At 37.0% G+C, this 23,541-nt stretch overlaps 1 protein-coding gene across 1 annotated transcript; it reads right to left on the bottom strand.

Moving 5' to 3' along the window:
• Positions 1-32: 32 nt before the first annotated feature.
• Positions 33-23,217, bottom strand: LOC107564628 (uncharacterized). Its single transcript, XM_016249759.1, has 22 exons — positions 23,174-23,217; positions 21,505-21,679; positions 21,249-21,367; positions 20,538-20,643; positions 20,355-20,448; positions 18,334-18,490; positions 18,050-18,239; positions 16,493-16,615; positions 16,349-16,402; positions 16,154-16,273; positions 15,831-15,989; positions 15,344-15,397; positions 15,191-15,233; positions 11,169-11,382; positions 10,391-10,470; positions 4,415-4,522; positions 4,231-4,311; positions 1,565-1,669; positions 1,265-1,386; positions 1,063-1,185; positions 723-771; positions 33-611 (listed from the first exon to the last, which is right to left on the bottom strand). Coding segments are annotated over exons 2-22 (2,166 nt in total). The 5' UTR covers positions 21,507-21,679; positions 23,174-23,217; the 3' UTR covers positions 33-548.
• Positions 23,218-23,541: the final 324 nt, after the last annotated feature.

The following is a 23,541-nucleotide window of genomic DNA, read 5'->3' as shown; positions in this document are numbered from 1 at the left end:
TTCACTCATAAACTAGCCAATGATTTGTTTTATACAGTAGTTTTGCTTCGCTTTTATTGCCTTCAAATGAAAATTTGCTTTTGCCCTGCAATAACAGTATATTTACGTTATCCGCTTGCTTTGATATCTTGTTGACAAAGGAAGTTGAAGTGAATATTTACAGTAATATTGTGGTCTAATCTCATGCAAAGATTCCAGAGAAATGTTACTTTACAACCTTAAATGATCTACAACAAAGCAAAATTGAACAGCTTTATATCAGTGTTGCATTTGAAACTCATTTATTTACAACACGGCTGACGGTCAAAAAGTTGAGTTCTGTTGCGGAATATAATTGTTTGTATTTAACATCCACCAGATTTGATCAGTCCTGTAATTGCACATAATATTGCAAAATACTGGTAAATTCCCAGCCGAAGGAAAACAAAAGCCTGGACAAAGGGCGGGAAAAAAAATCGAAACTGCCATGCCATTTATAATATATGAAAACATTAAATCCACTCTGTATGTACATTAAAACAATTTGTTTTTAAAACAGGATGTTGGACTTATTTTCCTTGCTGTTGGATTAGATGCAGGATTTTACGTTTTTCTGGAGTAAGTTTGGCCACCTGCGAGAGAGAAGAGTAGCTCACCTTTAAAACACAAGTTAAGATTTAACCAAATACATATTTGTAAGTTTACATTACACCAAGACATGAACTAATAGAAAACATTCTTACGTTGCACTCAAGATACAGTTTCAAGCTTAGTTGCCAAGGGTTGTGCGATCTGAAATCAGAGTGCATTTACAAATTGCATGACAGATTCATTTTCATATAATATGTACATTTGCTAAATTGCTTTATAGTGGCAATCCCCAAAGTTACCCCTCTGGATAAATGTAAATCAGGAATATCCAAAACATTCAATTCAATTTAACATTAGAAACTGCCTCTTAATATTCATGCATCTATAACACTCTTTGGTAAAGTATGTTCGAGATATCTAGATGTTTATGTAATAAACTGTATTATGCTATACTTATGACTATACTACAGTGATGGGACTGCTGCTTCTTACTCATTCCAAGTGGCAAGCAAGCTATTGGTGGGATAGGTGTTCAGGTCCAGAATCACGCTGTTTTCCCAGAAGTACATGCAGAGGAAGTACGCAACCAGGGAATGTTCGGTTTCACTCCACTTCCTGAAACAGATATAGAGCATGTACATGCTTAACATGAAGTTTTTTGTTTTGGTTAATATGTGCAAACACACACCCTTACCTCTGTAGGAGCTGGTATTGCTCATCAGACAGTTCCTCCAGAAGACAGCAAAGGAGGTAGTGCAGCACATCTTGTCTCACCAGCAGACTGTAGAAGAACCAACGGAGCGCCCAGCGGTTGAACTGAAGGCAAACGTACAAACAATTACACAAAAGAGCCTGCACATAATCAGGACTATCAAATTTAACATGGGATGATACAATACTAACACTTCAGCATCTTATTTTTGTTTATAGCTGTAAATGGAAAGTTTGAATTTGAACTTGCTCATGTTGACTAAAAACTAGAGAAAATAAGCACCTTGAAAGACATGATGACGCTGAGGATGGGCTTGAGCTGTGAGTGGAAAATGCGCAGTACCAAAGCCTGAGTGGCCAACAGCAGTCTAGCCTGGTCAGGATAACCCTAATGGGAAGAGAGTAAATCAACATTACATGCTACACCAATAACCAAAAATTATGAACATCATCTAATAAAGTATTATTTAAACTATGTCAGGCATATTCAGGATCATGGGTAAAAATGAAATAAATTAAAATGAAATTAAATCAAATACACACACACAGCTAGAATTATTGACACCCTCTGTAAACATGAACAAAGCAGCCTGTAAAAATAAACCTGCATTGGTTATCCTTTTGATCTTTTATAAAAAAAAATTCACAAAAACCTTACCTTTCATGACAGTGCGGAGTGGCATGGTGGAAGGAGGATGTGAAATTGAGGAGTATATTGCTAAAGGATGAGCTACTTCTACAATCTGGAACTGGTTTGGTCAGGACTGAAAAAAATCAGTCTTTGCGATGAATAAATGTACTACAGTAGCACGTGTGCAATACAGTTTTGCATGTGTATAAACCCGTTTACAAACCTGTTGTCCAACAAAGATACCATTTATTGACATGCTTTTTCTCCAAAATAACTTAACATAAGTCATGTCTGAAATCACTTTTTGTGATCAGACGTGGTTTCATATCACAGAATGAGGCAGAAATCATACTATTTTATAGTATTATACACAGTGATAAAGGCTATGTCATTAGCATTGCATTATAAATATACTTTTTCCTTATAAAAACACCCAAGATTGCTTGAAGAACACCGATAAACCATATGTTGGTGCAATCGTATGTTTATTGTCTTTAAGTTTCCTCAGTTAAAATTTCTCTATCCGCATTTTATTCAGCAAGTGATAACTGGATACCTTTGTCCATATTAGGGATTTCCTGGAGCATCAGTGCTAATAGCCTACTTCTGCAATGCATATATGGAGTTTCTGCACAAGGGTGCCCTCCGCCTTCCAGTATGAATTAAACAGTCAATGCATTACGTGTGTACTCCGTAATGCTCACAACACCCTATTTTAGGTATGTTTCTAGAAAAAAAGTGCGCAGTTCACATGTTTGTGCGGATTGTGGAAGCTGAACAATAGCATGCACGGCTACCGCATGACAGATGGAGGCGCCGGTGCGATCATTGGCTCTTAAAATACGTCGTCATTTTTGGTCATTCAGGTAAGAATAATGCATCTTTTGTATCTGTAAAGACTCTACGTTTATTCGTGTGCACTCAGAATAACAACGAAACGTTGCGCTTTTGTAAAATAATGAAAGCAAACAGGATGCGCTTTCTGCCGTCTTGGACTCTGTGAACTTGAGCGCGTCACTTCGAAACTCCGTGTATGCTTGCCTTATTACAGACATGGAAAATATATCTATAGAACAAATGAACCAATTCAAATAGAAAAAAAATATTCTTAGATTATTTAATCCGTATGAAACATGCATACAGGCGCATACTGCGGAGATGACGAGTCAGTTTAGTGGACTTCATCTCTTAAACCGAAAACAGAAAGCAGTAGTGTAACAATAAATTATTCAAACGTTAATGCAGTGTACTTGCTGACTTCCCTAACACATTCATAATTATATGCCGGTGCGCTGTGGCAAGCCTTTTTTGCGTGCGCTTGAGCGCTTATTAGGCTATGTAGGCAATTAAAGGCTCATTATGATTTATATGGTTTATTAATAAAAGTGCAACTAATAGTCGACTAATGCTTAAAATGAACGACTACTAGTCGATCAGAAAAATCTTTAGTCGAGTGCAGCCCTAATGCATATTGACTAATTGTTTACAAGAAGCAAAAGAGGGTGACAATTAGCTGAATATATAGCCTACTTGTTTAATTAGTGACACTTAGCCTGCATTTTAAAATCTTTATTTGAATGTGGCAATTAACATTTTTATTTTAAAACCTTTATTTGAATATGGCAACATAATATTGCGATCTACAATATTTCTATGAATAAATCTCTGACAGAGACTATCAGCCAATCACTGTGTGCATAGTTAGTAAGCATGCAGACATCATCCATAGCAACGAGGTCAACCCTGCCCTTACTCTTAGCTTAAGACTTCTGTCTATTCCTTAGTAAAAGTTTGTCTCGGCAGCTTTGTGAATAGGTTTTAAGAGAAAACTCTTAACTAAAAACGTATACTGCTATTTAGGAGAACTCTTAGTGGTAAGATAAAATGTTTTGTGAATACGGGCCCAGAAATTATTGTGATTTATTAAGCCCATATTGCCCATCCCTACGCGGTACAGCTGAATCACTCGAGACAGTCTGTGTGGATTTATTTGCTCATCTAACCTACATGCTAAACTGAATAAATGTTTGCGATATAAGCGCAACCCTGCATCAGAATCCAGGACATGATTAAACATAATTCTATCATACAGAGATTTGTGAAATAGATTTCCACGACTTTTCCAAAACTTTGTGGGTTTATTTATTTTCCCAAAACTTTTCCAGGCCTGGAAATCGCTGTTTTATAATTCCATGACTTCGCCAGGTTTTTCATGACTGTACGAACCATGGATATTGTCATTTCCCACTAATTTTAGTAATTAAAAACCCAAGGTTTAGACAAAAAAAACTGCAAAGATTTAATTCATTAAAACTCACACTCTCAAAGGTTTTGGGGATATGTATACGGGAAGTTGTCGTCAGCTCCTCAAGAATTGCACTGGCAGCATCTCTGGTCACCTGAGCAGAAACAAACAGCTATCAGTCTCCACCATAACATCTCAGTAAGTTTTCCAATCCTCTCCCCATCCAGACAGACACTAAATAAACACACTCCTCTCACCGTTTGATAGGTGACGTCAGGCTCGGCATAGAATGCACCAACAGGAACACCATCTGGAGTAGTAAAACTGGAACTGACAACGCTGAGCAGATACACCCACGTTTCTGACTAAAAACAGAGACAGCCATTATAAAAGCAGCCAGACCTTGAAAAGACACTGACAGCACTCTAGTTGCAAGTGAGTACTAAGCCAACACACATGAAGAGTTAAGAAACTTTGATAGGTAGCGTCTAACTGGTGTTTAATACTGTATCACACAATGTTACAGTAGATACAGTTCCACCCTTGTGGGTAGAGTGTGGTATGTGCTGTTTGCCGCACATTCAGTATGCAAGGGATAAAAGCTAAATACACAAATTGATGTTTCAGTTAACAAACTCTAAATACATGTTGGTGGCCAGCAATAAATATAAATAAAATGGTAAGGTAAAAGTATTGAATTCAAATGTGACACAAAAGTCAACTGAGCATTTGCACATGAAATAAGTTACATAAAATACCATTATATACCATTTTACCTACATCAGCAAAAACAATGTTGTTACAGTCCAGAACCCTCAGTGCAAACTTCAGTGCCTCCATCATCTTGAATGAATTTGAACCTTCAATGAAAGTACAGAAACAAATCGCACATTAAGCATTACATTTTAATGCCATCGCTAATTATTAAAAAAAATTAACTTTAATCTGAAAGGTATGTGATCTGTGACTGTCAAGCTGCAAATCAGCAGCGTTTTCAATCCTGAAGTTCTTTCTGCATTCACTACTGATCTGATAAACGAGTGTGCAAATGTACAACTGAATTTTCCTCACTGAATAAGATTAAGGATTAAAAACAGGAAAAGTATATTTATGTCAAACAGCATTTCTATATTAAATGGGCATGTTTTTCCTTATATGGGTTGATATTAACAAAGATGGCAGACCTTTTAAGTTTCTCTGGCTTTCCTACTTTGTAAATAATAGCCCTACAATAGTAAGATATAAACAAATGTCAATACCTATTTAATAGCAGAGGGTGTAATGTCACATTTGTCCCCAAGTTAGTCCTGTTCCCTCAACAAACCAGTTGAATACATCTGGCTACTTTAACGTACATAAATTATATTACGAGTTGTCAGTGTTTTACATTTTCTAACATTTTACTCTTAAACTTCTACTTTCTACTTAAACTATTCCTATAAGTGCCTTTGCAACACAATGGTGATTAGCTCATAAGATCTGAACGTACAGGCCGGAATCAGACTTTATTTCTGTGTATGTTTCTGACAAGAGGATAAGAGTGCTGTCAATTCTCTACCTTCGATCGGTGTCCACTTAGTGCTTAGTAAAGGATCAGGTATGATCATATGGCCATTTCCTGCATCCAATTCTTGTGCTACATCAGGGGCATGGCCTGATGTGAGAATTCTGAGATAAGCTCTGAACTGTTGAGGTGTGAGACAGGAAGCAAGGCAAGTGGCACCGGGCAATAGTGATAACATGTGGCAGACTGCACCACTGTAGTCACCATCCTAAACACACAAACATAACACTCAAAAAGTGGCATTTTCACTATCACTTTCATTAACTTTTCCATTGATTGATTATATGCAAACATTACACATAATTTAACACACAAAGGAGTTTTTAAACTGGGGACCGCAACCACCGCATTTCCTCTTTTTTTGAGAGGAAAATAAACGTATTTTTTTAATAAAGATCATGGGCCAGGGCCTGTATTCACAAAACACCTTAAGGCTAAAAGTAGCTCATAACTCGTCGATTTAGGAGAAAATCTTAAAAATAATGGGCGTGTCAATCCTAAATTTAGAACTCCTAAATTTTTGCTCTGAGAGTATTTCACAGTGTTTTAGCACTAAAACTAGCTCCTAATTCTGTGATAGGTTAGGAGTAGTGAAGAGGACTGCTAAGTCACTAAGACCAAGCCACAAACTATCCTAAAGTGGCTGTTGCCGGCAATCTGCCTTTGAACAAACATTTTAGAAACATTTGATGATAATGACCTTTTAAAAAGGTATCACCTTTGGTTTTGGAGGTTACCCCAACTCCAAATTTTCCTTTGATTATATCCTTGTTTTCATTAACCAGTTGGGCAAGAAGTAACCGCTGTTCTTGCATCCAGTTTGTTCGTTGCTGTTTTTTTACATTTGTATGTATTACTATCAGCCATGATTATTCTAGTCTGTTAATTAAAAGGCTGTTTATATGCATATCCGCTAATTGTTTTTGAGAAGCATACATGTAAGAGGCTGACAATAAGCTGAACAAATACTGATTTAATCAGTACTGGATTAGACACGAATTTGAACCTTCAATGAAAGTACAGAAACAAATCGCACATTAAGCATTACATTTTAATGCCATCGCTAATTATTAAAAAAAATTAACTTTAATCTGAAAGGTATGTGATCTGTGACTGTCAAGCTGCAAATCAGCAGCGTTTTCAATCCTGAAGTTCTTTCTGCATTCACTACTGATCTGATAAACGAGTGTGCAAATGTACAACTGAATTTTCCTCACTGAATAAGATTAAGGATTAAAAACAGGAAAAGTATATTTATGTCAAACAGCATTTCTATATTAAATGGGCATGTTTTTCCTTATATGGGTTGATATTAACAAAGATGGCAGACCTTTTAAGTTTCTCTGGCTTTCCTACTTTGTAAATAATAGCCCTACAATAGTAAGATATAAACAAATGTCAATACCTATTTAATAGCAGAGGGTGTAATGTCACATTTGTCCCCAAGTTAGTCCTGTTCCCTCAACAAACCAGTTGAATACATCTGGCTACTTTAACGTACATAAATTATATTACGAGTTGTCAGTGTTTTACATTTTCTAACATTTTACTCTTAAACTTCTACTTTCTACTTAAACTATTCCTATAAGTGCCTTTGCAACACAATGGTGATTAGCTCATAAGATCTGAACGTACAGGCCGGAATCAGACTTTATTTCTGTGTATGTTTCTGACAAGAGGATAAGAGTGCTGTCAATTCTCTACCTTCGATCGGTGTCCACTTAGTGCTTAGTAAAGGATCAGGTATGATCATATGGCCATTTCCTGCATCCAATTCTTGTGCTACATCAGGGGCATGGCCTGATGTGAGAATTCTGAGATAAGCTCTGAACTGTTGAGGTGTGAGACAGGAAGCAAGGCAAGTGGCACCGGGCAATAGTGATAACATGTGGCAGACTGCACCACTGTAGTCACCATCCTAAACACACAAACATAACACTCAAAAAGTGGCATTTTCACTATCACTTTCATTAACTTTTCCATTGATTGATTATATGCAAACATTACACATAATTTAACACACAAAGGAGTTTTTAAACTGGGGACCGCAACCACCGCATTTCCTCTTTTTTTGAGAGGAAAATAAATGTATTTTTTTAATAAAGATCATGGGCCAGGGCCTGTATTCACAAAACACCTTAAGGCTAAAAGTAGCTCATAACTCGTCGATTTAGGAGAAAATCTTAAAAATAATGGGCGTGTCAATCCTAAATTTAGAACTCCTAAATTTTTGCTCTGAGAGTATTTCACAGTGTTTTAGCACTAAAACTAGCTCCTAATTCTGTGATAGGTTAGGAGTAGTGAAGAGGACTGCTAAGTCACTAAGACCAAGCCACAAACTATCCTAAAGTGGCTGTTGCCGGCAATCTGCCTTTGAACAAACATTTTAGAAACATTTGATGATAATGACCTTTTAAAAAGGTATCACCTTTGGTTTTGGAGGTTACCCCAACTCCAAATTTTCCTTTGATTATATCCTTGTTTTCATTAACCAGTTGGGCAAGAAGTAACCGCTGTTCTTGCATCCAGTTTGTTCGTTGCTGTTTTTTTACATTTGTATGTATTACTATCAGCCATGATTATTCTAGTCTGTTAATTAAAAGGCTGTTTATATGCATATCCGCTAATTGTTTTTGAGAAGCATACATGTAAGAGGCTGACAATAAGCTGAACAAATACTGATTTAATCAGTACTGGATTAGACACATTTTAAAATCTTTATTTGAATGTGGCAATTAACATGTTTTATATTTTAACCCTTTATTTTAATACGGCAACATAATATTGTGCTCTACAATATTTCCATGAATAAATCTCTGACAGAGAATATCAGCCAATCACTATATGCATTGTTAGTAAGTAGAGGTTGACTGATGTATCGGTTTTGCCAATTAATCGGCCCCGATAGTTGATTGCTGGAACTATTGGCAATTGGCAAAAATCCATGCCGATAGTTTTTCCGGGTTGCGTCTGTTGCTGGAGCGGCTGAGCAGCTCTTCTGTCATTAGACAGCAGTGAGCGGCCTCTAGAGGCGGAAATCACTGACAGCACATAACAAAACAGTATGTACACAGTACACTATAGTGCATATTTTCAAATCATTACTAAGTAATTAATTTGTTAACTAGATGCTGCATTAGTGGAGAAAGAACAGCAGTATGTTTGCTATCAAGGCTGAGAGGACATTAGCAGGACCTCAAATGATTAAAACAATGTGACCAAAATACATGCAAGTCCGACACAAATGCTTAATGTCACGATTGTTAACATCTATTTGCATTATTTTATATCCAGCTGGTCACTTTATTGCATTTGTTAGCCAGCAAAGTTGCAGATTTAACGTGAGACATTGACGTGAGAAAGCAAACATGTTCATGCAGCTGACAGAAATCCTGCCGCGCACACAGATTTACATTAATGTACATTATATTTGTCCCAGAACATTGTTAATGTACATAATGACTTCATAGGCTCTAAAATTGTGTATTTTTTCAGCGAAAAATTTGTTTCTCTGTGGCTCTAATAAAGTCTGTATGCTTCATATAGAGAGCTATAATATAGATTGCACTTTTTCTTTCTGTTTTGCCAGGTTTTTTTTTAAACACCGAACTTCAGACTCAATGCCACTTTTTTGATCATTTTTGAACTTTAGCCCATTTGGTGATTAAATAAACTGTTTTAGGGCGCTGCTTGAACTGAACGCGACGCGCCTGGTGTGAGAGATCCCCGATACCTGCGAGTTCTCCTAGACGTGGCGCTGCGCTTTTTGCCCAGTGTGTGACTGCAATATTTTGTTATTTTGATTAGATAATCAAGTGTTCTAGAATTGAAGCAATTAAAGTGTGAGAGCAGACATACAATATCCATATGTATGTAATTTCAATGCTATGGCCTTTGTGTAGACATTTAAAGATGGCCATCTTAGAGTGTGTTGCAAAGATTTAATTCATTAAAACTCACACTCTCAAAGGTTTTGGGGATATGTATACGGGAAGTTGTCGTCAGCTCCTCAAGAATTGCACTGGCAGCATCTCTGGTCACCTGAGCAGAAACAAACAGCTATCAGTCTCCACCATAACATCTCAGTAAGTTTTCCAATCCTCTCCCCATCCAGACAGACACTAAATAAACACACTCCTCTCACCGTTTGATAGGTGACGTCAGGCTCGGCATAGAATGCACCAACAGGAACACCATCTGGAGTAGTAAAACTGGAACTGACAATGCTGAGCAGATACACCCACGTTTCTGACTAAAAACAGAGACAGCCATTATAAAAGCAGCCAGACCTTGAAAAGACACTGACAGCACACTCTAGTTGCAAGTGAGTACTAAGCCAACACACATGAAGAGTTAAGAAACTTTGATAGGTAGCGTCTAACTGGTGTTTAATACTGTATCACACAATGTTACAGTAGATACAGTTCCACCCTTGTGGGTAGAGTGTGGTATGTGCTGTTTGCCGCACATTCAGTATGCAAGGGATAAAAGCTAAATACACAAATTGATGTTTCAGTTAACAAACTCTAAATACATGTTGGTGGCCAGCAATAAATATAAATAAAATGGTAAGGTAAAAGTATTGAATTCAAATGTGACACAAAAGTCAACTGAGCATTTGCACATGAAATAAGTTACATAAAATACCATTATATACCATTTTACCTACATCAGCAAAAACAATGTTGTTACAGTCCAGAACCCTCAGTGCAAACTTCAGTGCCTCCATCATCTTGAATGAATTTGAACCTTCAATGAAAGTACAGAAACAAATCGCACATTAAGCATTACATTTTAATGCCATCGCTAATTATTAAAAAAAATTAACTTTAATCTGAAAGGTATGTGATCTGTGACTGTCAAGCTGCAAATCAGCAGCGTTTTCAATCCTGAAGTTCTTTCTGCATTCACTACTGATCTGATAAACGAGTGTGCAAATGTACAACTGAATTTTCCTCACTGAATAAGATTAAGGATTAAAAACAGGAAAAGTATATTTATGTCAAACAGCATTTCTATATTAAATGGGCATGTTTTTCCTTATATGGGTTGATATTAACAAAGATGGCAGACCTTTTAAGTTTCTCTGGCTTTCCTACTTTGTAAATAATAGCCCTACAATAGTAAGATATAAACAAATGTCAATACCTATTTAATAGCAGAGGGTGTAATGTCACATTTGTCCCCAAGTTAGTCCTGTTCCCTCAACAAACCAGTTGAATACATCTGGCTACTTTAACGTACATAAATTATATTACGAGTTGTCAGTGTTTTACATTTTCTAACATTTTACTCTTAAACTTCTACTTTCTACTTAAACTATTCCTATAAGTGCCTTTGCAACACAATGGTGATTAGCTCATAAGATCTGAACGTACAGGCCGGAATCAGACTTTATTTCTGTGTATGTTTCTGACAAGAGGATAAGAGTGCTGTCAATTCTCTACCTTCGATCGGTGTCCACTTAGTGCTTAGTAAAGGATCAGGTATGATCATATGGCCATTTCCTGCATCCAATTCTTGTGCTACATCAGGGGCATGGCCTGATGTGAGAATTCTGAGATAAGCTCTGAACTGTTGAGGTGTGAGACAGGAAGCAAGGCAAGTGGCACCGGGCAATAGTGATAACATGTGGCAGACTGCACCACTGTAGTCACCATCCTAAACACACAAACATAACACTCAAAAAGTGGCATTTTCACTATCACTTTCATTAACTTTTCCATTGATTGATTATATGCAAACATTACACATAATTTAACACACAAAGGAGTTTTTAAACTGGGGACCGCAACCACCGCATTTCCTCTTTTTTTGAGAGGAAAATAAACGTATTTTTTTAATAAAGATCATGGGCCAGGGCCTGTATTCACAAAACACCTTAAGGCTAAAAGTAGCTCATAACTCGTCGATTTAGGAGAAAATCTTAAAAATAATGGGCGTGTCAATCCTAAATTTAGAACTCCTAAATTTTTGCTCTGAGAGTATTTCACAGTGTTTTAGCACTAAAACTAGCTCCTAATTCTGTGATAGGTTAGGAGTAGTGAAGAGGACTGCTAAGTCACTAAGACCAAGCCACAAACTATCCTAAAGTGGCTGTTGCCGGCAATCTGCCTTTGAACAAACATTTTAGAAACATTTGATGATAATGACCTTTTAAAAAGGTATCACCTTTGGTTTTGGAGGTTACCCCAACTCCAAATTTTCCTTTGATTATATCCTTGTTTTCATTAACCAGTTGGGCAAGAAGTAACCGCTGTTCTTGCATCCAGTTTGTTCGTTGCTGTTTTTTTACATTTGTATGTATTACTATCAGCCATGATTATTCTAGTCTGTTAATTAAAAGGCTGTTTATATGCATATCCGCTAATTGTTTTTGAGAAGCATACATGTAAGAGGCTGACAATAAGCTGAACAAATACTGATTTAATCAGTCCTGGATTAGACACATTTTAAAATCTTTATTTGAATGTGGCAATTAACATGTTTTATATTTTAACCCTTTATTTTAATACGGCAACATAATATTGTGCTCTACAATATTTCCATGAATAAATCTCTGACAGAGAATATCAGCCAATCACTATATGCATTGTTAGTAAGTAGAGGTTGACTGATGTATCGGTTTTGCCAATTAATCGGCACCGATAGTTGATTGCTGGAACTATTGGCAATTGGCAAAAATCCATGCCGATAGTTTTTCCGGGTTGCGTCTGTTGCTGGAGCGGCTGAGCAGCTCTTCTGTCATTAGACAGCAGTGAGCGGCCTCTAGAGGCGGAAATCACTGACAGCACATAACAAAACAGTATGTACACAGTACACTATAGTGCATATTTTCAAATCATTACTAAGTAATTAATTTGTTAACTAGATGCTGCATTAGTGGAGAAAGAACAGCAGTATGTTTGCTATCAAGGCTGAGAGGACATTAGCAGGACCTCAAATGATTAAAACAATGTGACCAAAATACATGCAAGTCCGACACAAATGCTTAATGTCACGATTGTTAACATCTATTTGCATTATTTTATATCCAGCTGGTCACTTTATTGCATTTGTTAGCCAGCAAAGTTGCAGATTTAACGTGAGACATTGACGTGAGAAAGCAAACATGTTCATGCAGCTGACAGAAATCCTGCCGCGCACACAGATTTACATTAATGTACATTATATTTGTCCCAGAACATTGTTAATGTACATAATGACTTCATAGGCTCTAAAATTGTGTATTTTTTCAGCGAAAAATTTGTTTCTCTGTGGCTCTAATAAAGTCTGTATGCTTCATATAGAGAGCTATAATATAGATTGCACTTTTTCTTTCTGTTTTGCCAGGTTTTTTTTTAAACACCGAACTTCAGACTCAATGCCACTTTTTTGATCATTTTTGAACTTTAGCCCATTTGGTGATTAAATAAACTGTTTTAGGGCGCTGCTTGAACTGAACGCGACGCGCCTGGTGTGAGAGATCCCCGATACCTGCGAGTTCTCCTAGACGTGGCGCTGCGCTTTTTGCCCAGTGTGTGACTGCAATATTTTGTTATTTTGATTAGATAATCAAGTGTTCTAGAATTGAAGCAATTAAAGTGTGAGAGCAGACATACAATATCCATATGTATGTAATTTCAATGCTATGGCCTTTGTGTAGACATTTAAAGATGGCCATCTTAGAGTGTGTTAATTTCAACATATACTGTTTTTACATTTTGAAGTTGCTTCTGTAAACATTAAAATTAAATATTAATTATATACTGTATTGTTCATTAAAGTTAGTTCATAGCTCAATTAACTAATGTTTGTATTCCTTTACAAAGTATCGTTCAGTACTGATTATTTTAATAGTAAAGCACTATTTTAGTTTTCATTCACTATTTTAAAAACTATCGGTTGATTAATCGGTATCGGCCAGTGTGGTCCAACCTAGCTATCGGTATCGGTAGAATCCACTATCGGGGTCGACCTCTATTAGTAAGCATGCTGACATCATCCATAGCAACGAGGTCAACCCCGCCCTTACTCAGCTTAAGACTTCTCTCTATTCCTTAGTAAAAGTTTGTCTCAGTAGCTTTGTGAATAGGTTTTAAGAAAAAACTCTTAGCTAAAAACTTTTATTGCTATGTAGGAGAACACTTAGTGGTAAGATAAAAAGTTTTGTGAATACGGGCCCAGATTTACTAAACCAGGCAAATTAGCGTTAAAGTGCAATTCCATAAACGCGTCGATGGGAGGGGAAAATTCTGTGGGTGATTTACTGACAAGGTGCACATTAAAGAACACAGACACATCTCATTTCCATAATGACCAGCGCAATCTACCAAGAGCAGCGCAAATTACCGAATGCTTTAAGACATGCTTTTTTGGAGCGATAAATAATACCACAAATACCAGTGAATTGACCAGCGCAAATCTTAGTAAATTGTGTTGCGTGAATCATTTAAATACTCTTCTCCCATAAATTTATCAATCAAAAGAGAAACTCCTACAAATGCCTATTCAATAAGGTGAGTCGCAAAAACAACTGTGTCCACGCCTTTTCAGTGCTAATTTCCCACTGTGTGTCTTTAGTAAATCCTGACAGTAGTTTTTTAACACGAATGAGGGTTTGCGCTGGCACAAACTCATAGTAAATCTGGCCCTATATTTTTGGAAACAGTTCCTTGCATACTGGCCACAGATCCCTTGTATCAGTAAGTTAGAAAACTCCATAACTTCAATAGTTTACTCAAATTAAAGTTTGCTGAGAACATACTCAACTTCAGGACATCCAAAATGTAGATGAGTTTGTTTCTTGATCGCAACACATTTGGAGAAATTCAAAATTACATCACCGATGGATTTTCTGCAGTGAATGGGTGCTGTCAGAATAAGAGTCCAAACAGCTAATAAAAACATCACAATAATCCACAAGTAATCCATTCCAGTCCATTAATAAACATCTTGCGAAGTAAAAAGCTGCATGCTCCTAAGAATCAAATCCATCAAGACGTTTTAACTTTAAACCATCACTTTAAATCCACAATCCATAATAACACTCCAGTGAAAGAGGCCATCTCCTGTTGTCCTCACATCCAACTCCACAAACGCATTTATTTAGAACCGTTTTGGCTTATAAATAATGCTTGATCTGTGCATATTTCTCTCCTGATTCAGACGAGATGGCTTTAGAGCTGGAAGCTACAGTTTAAAATTTTTTAAACATTTAGTTTTACACTTAATATGAGGATCATTGATGGGCTGGACTGATGTGGATTATCGTGATGTTTTTATCAGCTGTTTGGACTGCTAAATATCTCCAAGTTCCAATGGAAAAAAACTCATCTACATCTTGGATGCCCTGAGGGTGACTAAATTAACCAAAATTTCATTTTTTTGGTAAACTGTTTTTTAAATGCATTTTCACAATTCTACACTCCTTTTCAGGCAATGTATTAACATAAAAAGCAATGAAGGAAATGGCTTTATTTCAATTTACCTTGCACAGGTACAGGGGAACCAAGTCTTTCATTCTCTGCAGCCTAAATCCCAGACAGACAGAAATACAATGAAAGATTGGACCATAAATAGTAATAACAATAATCTGAATATATAACACAATGTATATTCATGACATGCAGCTGTAACTCACGTGGGATTATTGATGCTTTTGACAACTTTGAGATAGCGAGCCAGCTCACGGTATCTAACAAACATGTAGATTATAATTTTAAGGGTAATTTTAATAATCTAAGGGTGGATTATAGTTTTATTAGAGTTGGCAAGGGCTACAGCAATGACACTTACAAAATAACTCAAAGTATCACTAGTCCACACAGAATCTCAATTATTTTCCGTGCTGTTTACAAGGGAAAATCTCTTGAATGGATTTAAATAGGGTATATACTATTATCAGTCATTGTAGTATTTTTTTTTATTCCTAGTGAAAAAAAATACTTTTGTTTTAAGTATGCACAGAACTTTGTGAATTACCGATATTTGAATTCAACAACTGCTGAGCTTTGGGTATGAAGATTCTTTGCTGGCCTATATGATTTATTACACATATCATTCAAGTAAATGAAGAGCACTTTAATAGCAAACAAAGCATAAAAAGTACACTAAGGAAGAAGCATTACTTGTTTTGCTGTTGAAGTTTACAGACTCTCGCTTGAATCACAACCAGAGGTTCACACAAGACTTGATGCCTTCGACCTTTGCCCTGCCTCTCTCCAGTGATGTTTTGACCTTTCATCACAGCAGAGAGCAAGGGATCATCCCAAGGTAGCACACTCAGACTGCAGCCAAAAAAAACAAATCAACTGAACAATTAGTGTATTAGCAAGCAAATTCTTTAAACTAGGAAACAACATAAGGGGAGCCAATGATGATTAGAATTTCCTTTTTGGATTAAATATTCTTCAAGAAGCTTTTCCAAATGCAAGTGATGTTGTGGTGTTACCTTTTTGGCAATGTGCAGTTTGAAGGCAGAGGAAGCTTCTGGTAGAAAGACTCCAGCTGCTTTATAAAAGAGCCAGAAAAATCTAAGCCAACTAAAAGCGTCCACACCTTTGTCATAAATCTGGAAGACAAACACAGTTTAAGAAAACGTAAACTCCAAGTAAACACACAAAATAACTTTTGTTTGTAGCATTACCTCCACAGGAGCATTGACATGGTTTCAGATACAGTGTTAGCAGCATGTATATTTCTGCAAGGGAGATATAACACACTAAGAGCTGTAATTATACATTACATTGTAAAGACGGGTCAGAATGCGCAATAGCGTAAAACACATTACCCAGGAGTTGTGTGGTTGACGAAAAGCTTAATAGCCCCTAGCAGCATCACAACACAAGCCTTCGGATTCTCCTTCTTTGCTTCATTCAAAAACATTTTGATATGTTGACTCACAACAGTGTAACTGCAAAATCAAAAAAGAACAATTTTAGTATAGCAAGCACTCCGGTTTTATGCACTGATTACATAATTTGATAATTATAATTAGTGGATTCTTCAAAAAGAATCACTATTATTAATTAGAGGTATGGCAATAATATCATACCACGATTTTTTTATTTTCAGGAAAATCATGATCTTATCAATTCTTTTTCATGTTGGTTTTACTATTTTGCAAGTTGTCTGAGCAGTAAAGTCAAACTAATTTTAAAAACAAAGCCTTAGGTAACAAAATATACAGAGAAGGCAGAAAGCGCATCTGTTGGCTTTCATTATTTTACAAAAGCGCAACATTTTGTTATTTTGAGTGCACACAAATAAACAGTCTTTACAGATTCAAAAGATGCATTGCCCTTATCTGTATGAGCAAAAATGGTGGAGTATTTTAAAGAGTAAGTGAGCGCACCAGCACCTCCATCTGTCCTGCAGTGCGAGCTACTGTTCAGCTTCCACACTCCACACAGACACTTGAATAGCGCACTTTTTCTAGGTTAACATTAGATTGAGCAGCCATGTAAAGTTGCTACTACTTACATCTTTCAGATGAAAAGCCATATTTGAGGTCGATGAACGATAGGAGAGCGTTTGGATGTCCTGCCAGATGTACTGTATTACCACAAAGACCAGTCGTTAATGACCTGTCCCGTGGACTGCGTGACCTCACCACTTCCTGTGGATTTTATTTTATTTCTTTTCTGCGACTATTAAAATTTTGGTCGACCGGTTAGTCGACTATTAGGGGGCAGCCCTAGTTTATGTGAAACTTGTGTTTTTGACAGTATCAGTGCAATCAGACGTGAAAGATAACTTAGTCAAGTAATCAGGTGCTGTTTGACAGGCTTTTTAGTGTGCACGCACTCAGAAAAAGTGCATGTCAGAACAGCACGCAAATTAAATGTTTAACTGGCAAGGCTTTAAACATATTCAACTTATGTGCTTTTGTGACTGCAAAATAAGTGCAGTGTCCCATTAGTGTAACACTACCACTTAGATAACATTTGATGTGAATATATGTAGCATTGTTCAGCATATTGAGATGGAGGTGCCAGAACTACGATACATCTTTAAAAGAAGATTGTGGATACATTTTAATCGTCCAAGATCAAAAATCATGATATGGCAGGCACACACCTAGTATTGACCATACTTAGATAAAATCTTGCTACCATAATAACACTATTTAAAACATGTTTATTTCTTATGCAAAATACAAGCCTTAAACCAATTTCCTCAATTCCACCCACATAATCTAAATAAAACTGTGACAATTTCCAATTTAAGATCCCCCCCCCCCCCACCCCACACACACAATTTGGTTTATTTAATAATTTTACGATAATTTAACTAGCAAAATACAAATAGCAACTTTTGAAAATAATATAAAAGGAGAACCACTCACTCATACTCCAGCATCTTAAAGTGATGTTTATAGCATCCTTTACATCCAATGGTTTGACTCTGTGTATTGCTGTTAATGTTGTGGTGACAGGTGCACCGACAGCTCGCTGAATGGTTGGGAGTCTCAAACCCCAACAAAAAAGTTGCATACTTCATTGCCAAACTACCAGCAAATTTCTGCAGTGAAGTTTCTACCAGATAAACACACAAATGAATCAAAGATTTAGGCTGGCAAAGGGACTAGGAGACAATAAATCTACAGTTTAGTCAAGTGAGAAAACATACCTGCACATCGTAAGTCTGAATCCATATCCAGTGGGTCAAAGGTGAAGTTCAACTCATGCAGAAATCCCATCAGACTCTTGTCACGGAGGGCTTTCCAGTAGACGCTGTGTTTATGGGCATTACAGTGGCAAATCCCAGGGATGGTCCAGAGCTCGCACTATTAAATACAAACACAAAAGTGGACTTGTTTTTATCCTGGTATGTATTAAATCAGTAAGTATGGCCAAAATAAAACCAACCAAGACTTCACACCATGTGAAGAAACTGTCTTCAGGAAAGATTAGTTCAAGTAAATCTATGTGCATGTTAGGCAAACTTAGCTTGGGGGTGGGGGGAAATCAGGGTTATAGGCAACTAAAACCATTTTTAAAAAACTTTAAAGTTATCTCAATGATACTGAAAGAAAACTGTAGTATATTATTTCAATTGTTGTAGTATATTTTTTATTAGACATTAAGATATGCGTGTAGAAGAGCCTGGAAACAACAAGAATAAAACCAGTAACCAGTGCATTCAATCAATGCCACTGCATATAGATCATTTTAATTTTACACAAGTTACATACATTTTTACATAAATTTTTATCATGAAAGACACATTTTGCTTTTGACATGCATAAATTAAGTGTGTAAATCAATATTTTTATTTGATGTACTCTTTAGCTTTTTTTATACTCAATATATGAGGCTTATGACAGAGGAATTAGTGGAGAAGGACAAAGGTTTCAAGAAGGTCACTGCCCAAATGAGGTCATGCAGTACATGTAAGGGTTAGATTTTTAAGCATGGAGAAGTTAATCACTCAGTCACTCAAATGCAAGGCCTCGGATAACTTATGAGCACAGGCCCCTTCATTTTTTCACACGCTTTGTAGAAGACTTCGATATTTTGTTCTTTTTATCTCTCTGCTGTCTCTCGTTTCAAGTTTAATCAGCAAATGCGGTGTAAATAATGCTTCTTTCTGTAGTCAAGGTCAGTAGTCCTGGTGAGAGTCTAGGGCAGGTTTCCTCAAATCTTGCCCTGGAGGACCAATGCGCTGCAGAATTTAGCTCCAACCCTGATCAAACTCACCTACCTGTGATTTTCTAATGATCCTGAAGACATTGATTAGCAAACTCAGGTGTGTTTGATTAGAGTTACAGCTAAACTCTGCAGGAAAGTGGACAGTGGGCCAGATTTGAGGATCCCTGGTCTAGGGAGTCAGATAAAATGTTTTCAATTAAAAATTATTCACATATTTTAGATAAGTCTATTATGAGATGTTGAGAGATCAATGTGGATGAAGTTTAACCGGAAAGTGTACATATACAATAAAAGTAGGAGCCCATATGATAATCTATTCATCCCATACACTTGTAAAGTCTTAAGTTCAATGATAAATGAATATGAATGATTTTACTGAGTTAATACTGTTTTACTTTAGAGCTCATTTTTTTAGCTCTCTGAGGCATGTTTCAGTTGTAAGATACTACCCTGGATCACGAGCCCAGATCAATCTTATTTGATAATCTTACCATTGTGTGGGATGACTTTAATTTTACAAGTGAATTTCCAGTTTAATTTCAGGAGCTCCATTATATTAAGAATCTATCAGAGCACAAGGTTGCACCAGTCACTTTGTGGTACAATTAAAAATGATATATATCACTAGTTTGCAGTCCGTCACCCTTACAAAGAAAGCAAGAAGATAAACTGCATAACAGTTTAAGCTGCAACTGGCACGGTGTCCGAAATGAAATACTTCCCTACTATAAATAGAATGCAAAAAACAATACGCCAAAAGAGTAGTATGCCCGAATTCACACTATAAATAAAACAGTAAGCGAAAAGTTTCTTTGTTGATCGTTAAATTAGGTCACAAAACAGCCTAATGGTCCCAAAAAATGACTCACTTTTTCTATGCAAAAATGTAATTAGCTTTTTTCCCTTCTGATGTCTCGTAACAACCTGACATTTGAATACACGTTTTATCCACTAACATAAACCCTAGGTTAGATTTAGGTTAGAAGCCAGTGAACTCACCATGGATGCCAGTTTGTCACAGATATAGCAGAAACACTGATCACAGTGCTTTGCATTATCTTGTAGAGGTCCTGAAACGTCCTGCTCTGCTCGACTAGAACAAGCAAGCACACAAAGGCACGTAAACACTCACAGACACAACACAAGTCCTTTACACAAGAGTAGCCTCACTGCTTTACTGACCAGAATGCCAGGGTGCAGTCATATCTTGCGTGTGGAAGCACTGTTGCAGTTTGGGAGTATGTGATGGCCAAGTCTTCATCCAACTCTTCAATATGTTTAGATACATCTGAGATCAACAAAGAGAAACAGACATATGACAGTGCTACTGAAGGATTACTATATTCATATGCCATAGTATTTATGGTACAGCATGGTACTGTGATGAACTTTAAAGAGGTAGCCTACTACCATGGTATAAGAAAAAAAAATGTATTACCATAGTCACAGTCACAGTCTCACACACACACATGTCTGGTCGGCTATCCTTGTGGGGACTCTCCATAGGCGTAATGGCTTTTATACTGTACAGACCGTATAATCTATTGCCCTACACCAACCCTACCCCTAAACCTACCCCTCACAGGAGACTTTCTGCATTTTTACTTTCTCAAAAAAACTAATTCTGTATGATTTATAAGCTTTTGTACCCGTGGGGACCACAATTTAGGTCCCCACCGTGACACGAGTCCCCATGAGTCTGTGTAGTCAGGTTTAAGTCCCAACCAGGATATATAAACCAGCACACACACACACACACACACACACACACACACACACACACACACACACACACACACACACACACTTCTTTTATGGTAACGTACATCTTAATGTGCACCATTGTAACATTTAGTTTTGTTGGTGTCATGTTTAATACACAACGCAGATTACCTGCTTCGTTCCTCTCAATTTCAACGATCAGCACAGAGGAATCGTTGTGGGTCCTCAAAAAGTCACCTTCATCATCATCTTCATCGCTCAAAATGATTATAGGTATGTTGTGCTCCGTCCTACAAAACATGACAGACAATGAGAAGAAACAACCTCTAATACCAAAATAACTCGGCAGGCATTGTGAACGTTTCGTATGAAAACCTTTCAAATGTATTTGGTTCGATTTATTTTGTTACTCAGTCAGAAAACTTACATGTTTTACCGAGTGAACAGTCGGTGAACGCGCGCGTTCAAAGTTTGGCGCTTCAGCTGGATCACGTGACTCTGACCGTCTGACGAAATCAGAAACGTTGTTAGCGTCAATGATTTCCACCCAAAAGCTCTCCGAAACCCGCGCACTCCAAGAAGAAATCCACCCAAAACGTTCACTGCCAAAAGATTGTGATAGTATTAAATTGCCATATCAAATAACATACATGACAACGAAATAGTGGCAAAATAAAATTATAAAAATGAATCAACTTCCCAGACAGGAGAACAATACAACAGGAAAACGGAATAAAAGTGAAAATATACTGTAATGAAAAGTGTCGATTGCGGCATTGAATTTATACCTGCTCAATTTGCCACATTTTTCTTTATACTCGTTTTTACGGCCTTGAGCATTACAACCAATCACACACGAATGTGTTGAGCTTATGAACGCAATGGCCAATCAGAGGCGTTTAGATTAGTCATCGCTGAAACCAGTTTTGTTCAGAGCGCTCGCTCGGCTCGCAGACTGAATCTTGCACTCTCGCAAATTCTAGACAGCTTCATTATAACAGGACTTATTTAAAGTGGTCTTAAACTCGCGCTAGAAGTCAGTGATAATGTTCCTTGATCATGTAAATGTTCTTTGCTAGCTTGCTGTATACAATATATTCGTACTTTGAACAACCTTGGACATAAAAGCGTTATAACTAATAACTTATAATATTTTTTATTAAATTGTGATCACGTTTAATACAAATTCAGTCATATTCAAAATATTTTATGACATGACACCCATCTGGTTTATGGATATTAAAGGGGTCATATGATGCGATTTCAATTTTTTCTTTCTCTTTGGAGTGTTACAAGCTCTTGGTGCATAAAGAAGATCTGTAAAGTTGCAAACACTAAAGTCTCAAATCCTAAGAGATATTCTTTATAAAAGTTAAGAGTCAGCCACGCCTACCTAAAACGCCTCTTTCTAACACGCCCCCACATACCTACTTCGCTCTGTGGGATGATTTGCATAACACCGCCCAAATGTTCACGCAAAGAAAGAAGGCGTAACTTTTATTCTCGCTGTAGTTTTGTTGTTTCCGCCGCCATGTCGTAAAGACGCTGTGTGTTTCGTTGTGAAAGCGAAACTACTTTGTTTGGTCTTCCAAAAGAGGGCGATATCCGCTTCGTCATGCCTGGAGCTGATCCGTGCTGGTCGCTGAGGAAATACATCAACTTCACGCTGTGGATCACCTTCCGGACGCTCCTTCGTCGAAATTGCCGGGCGCACCGTTCTCAAGCCCACAACACATTTCATTACACCAAATACACAAAATAATGTTCTTTTTAGCAGCATCATATGTCCCCTTTAAGACTTGTTTACGATGTGCGTATAGTTTACGCTTTCCTCCTGGAGTTCGTTCACCCTCCGCCTAAAGGGAAATCTGAGGCTGTCAAATATTTGTTAACAGCACAGACCCAGACAGACAGTCTTCATCGGAAACACAACATGCATAGTTTTCCGTTTCAACAGCAAAAACAAACCAATTCAAGTGCAGATAAAATTGCCCAGTATACGTGATCAGGATAGGCAACTTTAGTGCAACCAGCAAACTTTTTGGGTTGACAACATAACAGAAAATATATGTCTTTCGTGATAAAAATGCATTTACCTTCGTGTTGCGCTATAAGGTCAAGACAACAAAGCCGAGATGGCTGCAGAATATTATACAATCTCAGCTGCAGCTCTCTGTTTTATACAGTTCATAATGACCTCATTCACAGGTGTCTCCTCCTTTCCTCCTTTTTTGGCTCATCCTCAAACTCTTGAATAATATAACTATTATTATTATTTATTCATTTATTTATTTTTATTATGAATATATTTATAATATTATACTTCTTAAGGTGTCTTAAAATAGTTGTAGAAAATCTCTCTTTAAAAAAAAGAACTCTGAAGTGTTATGGAAATTTCTATATTTTTCTTTATTCTCTATTTTCCATATGTTCCATTTGCACAGGAACAGAGGAATGGCTACGA

Source organism: Sinocyclocheilus grahami, unplaced genomic scaffold (genome assembly GCF_001515645.1).
Source record: "Sinocyclocheilus grahami isolate Dianchi unplaced genomic scaffold, SAMN03320097.WGS_v1.1 scaffold25.1, whole genome shotgun sequence".
NCBI classification, from domain to species: Eukaryota; Metazoa; Chordata; class Actinopteri; order Cypriniformes; family Cyprinidae; genus Sinocyclocheilus; species Sinocyclocheilus grahami.
The sequence above is the reverse complement of the archived record's forward strand: the minus strand, read 5'-3'. Positions and strand labels throughout refer to the sequence as shown.

Excerpts from the sequence above, each read along its gene's own strand:
- LOC107564628 (XM_016249759.1), bottom strand. Across the intron at positions 20,644-21,248 it reads AATTGAGAGGAACGAAGCAG|ATGTATCTAAACATATTGAA; the intron begins GTAATCTGCGTT and ends TGTTGATCTCAG. Across the intron at positions 1,186-1,264 it reads CAATACCAGCTCCTACAGAG|GAAGTGGAGTGAAACCGAAC; the intron begins GTAAGGGTGTGT and ends TATCTGTTTCAG.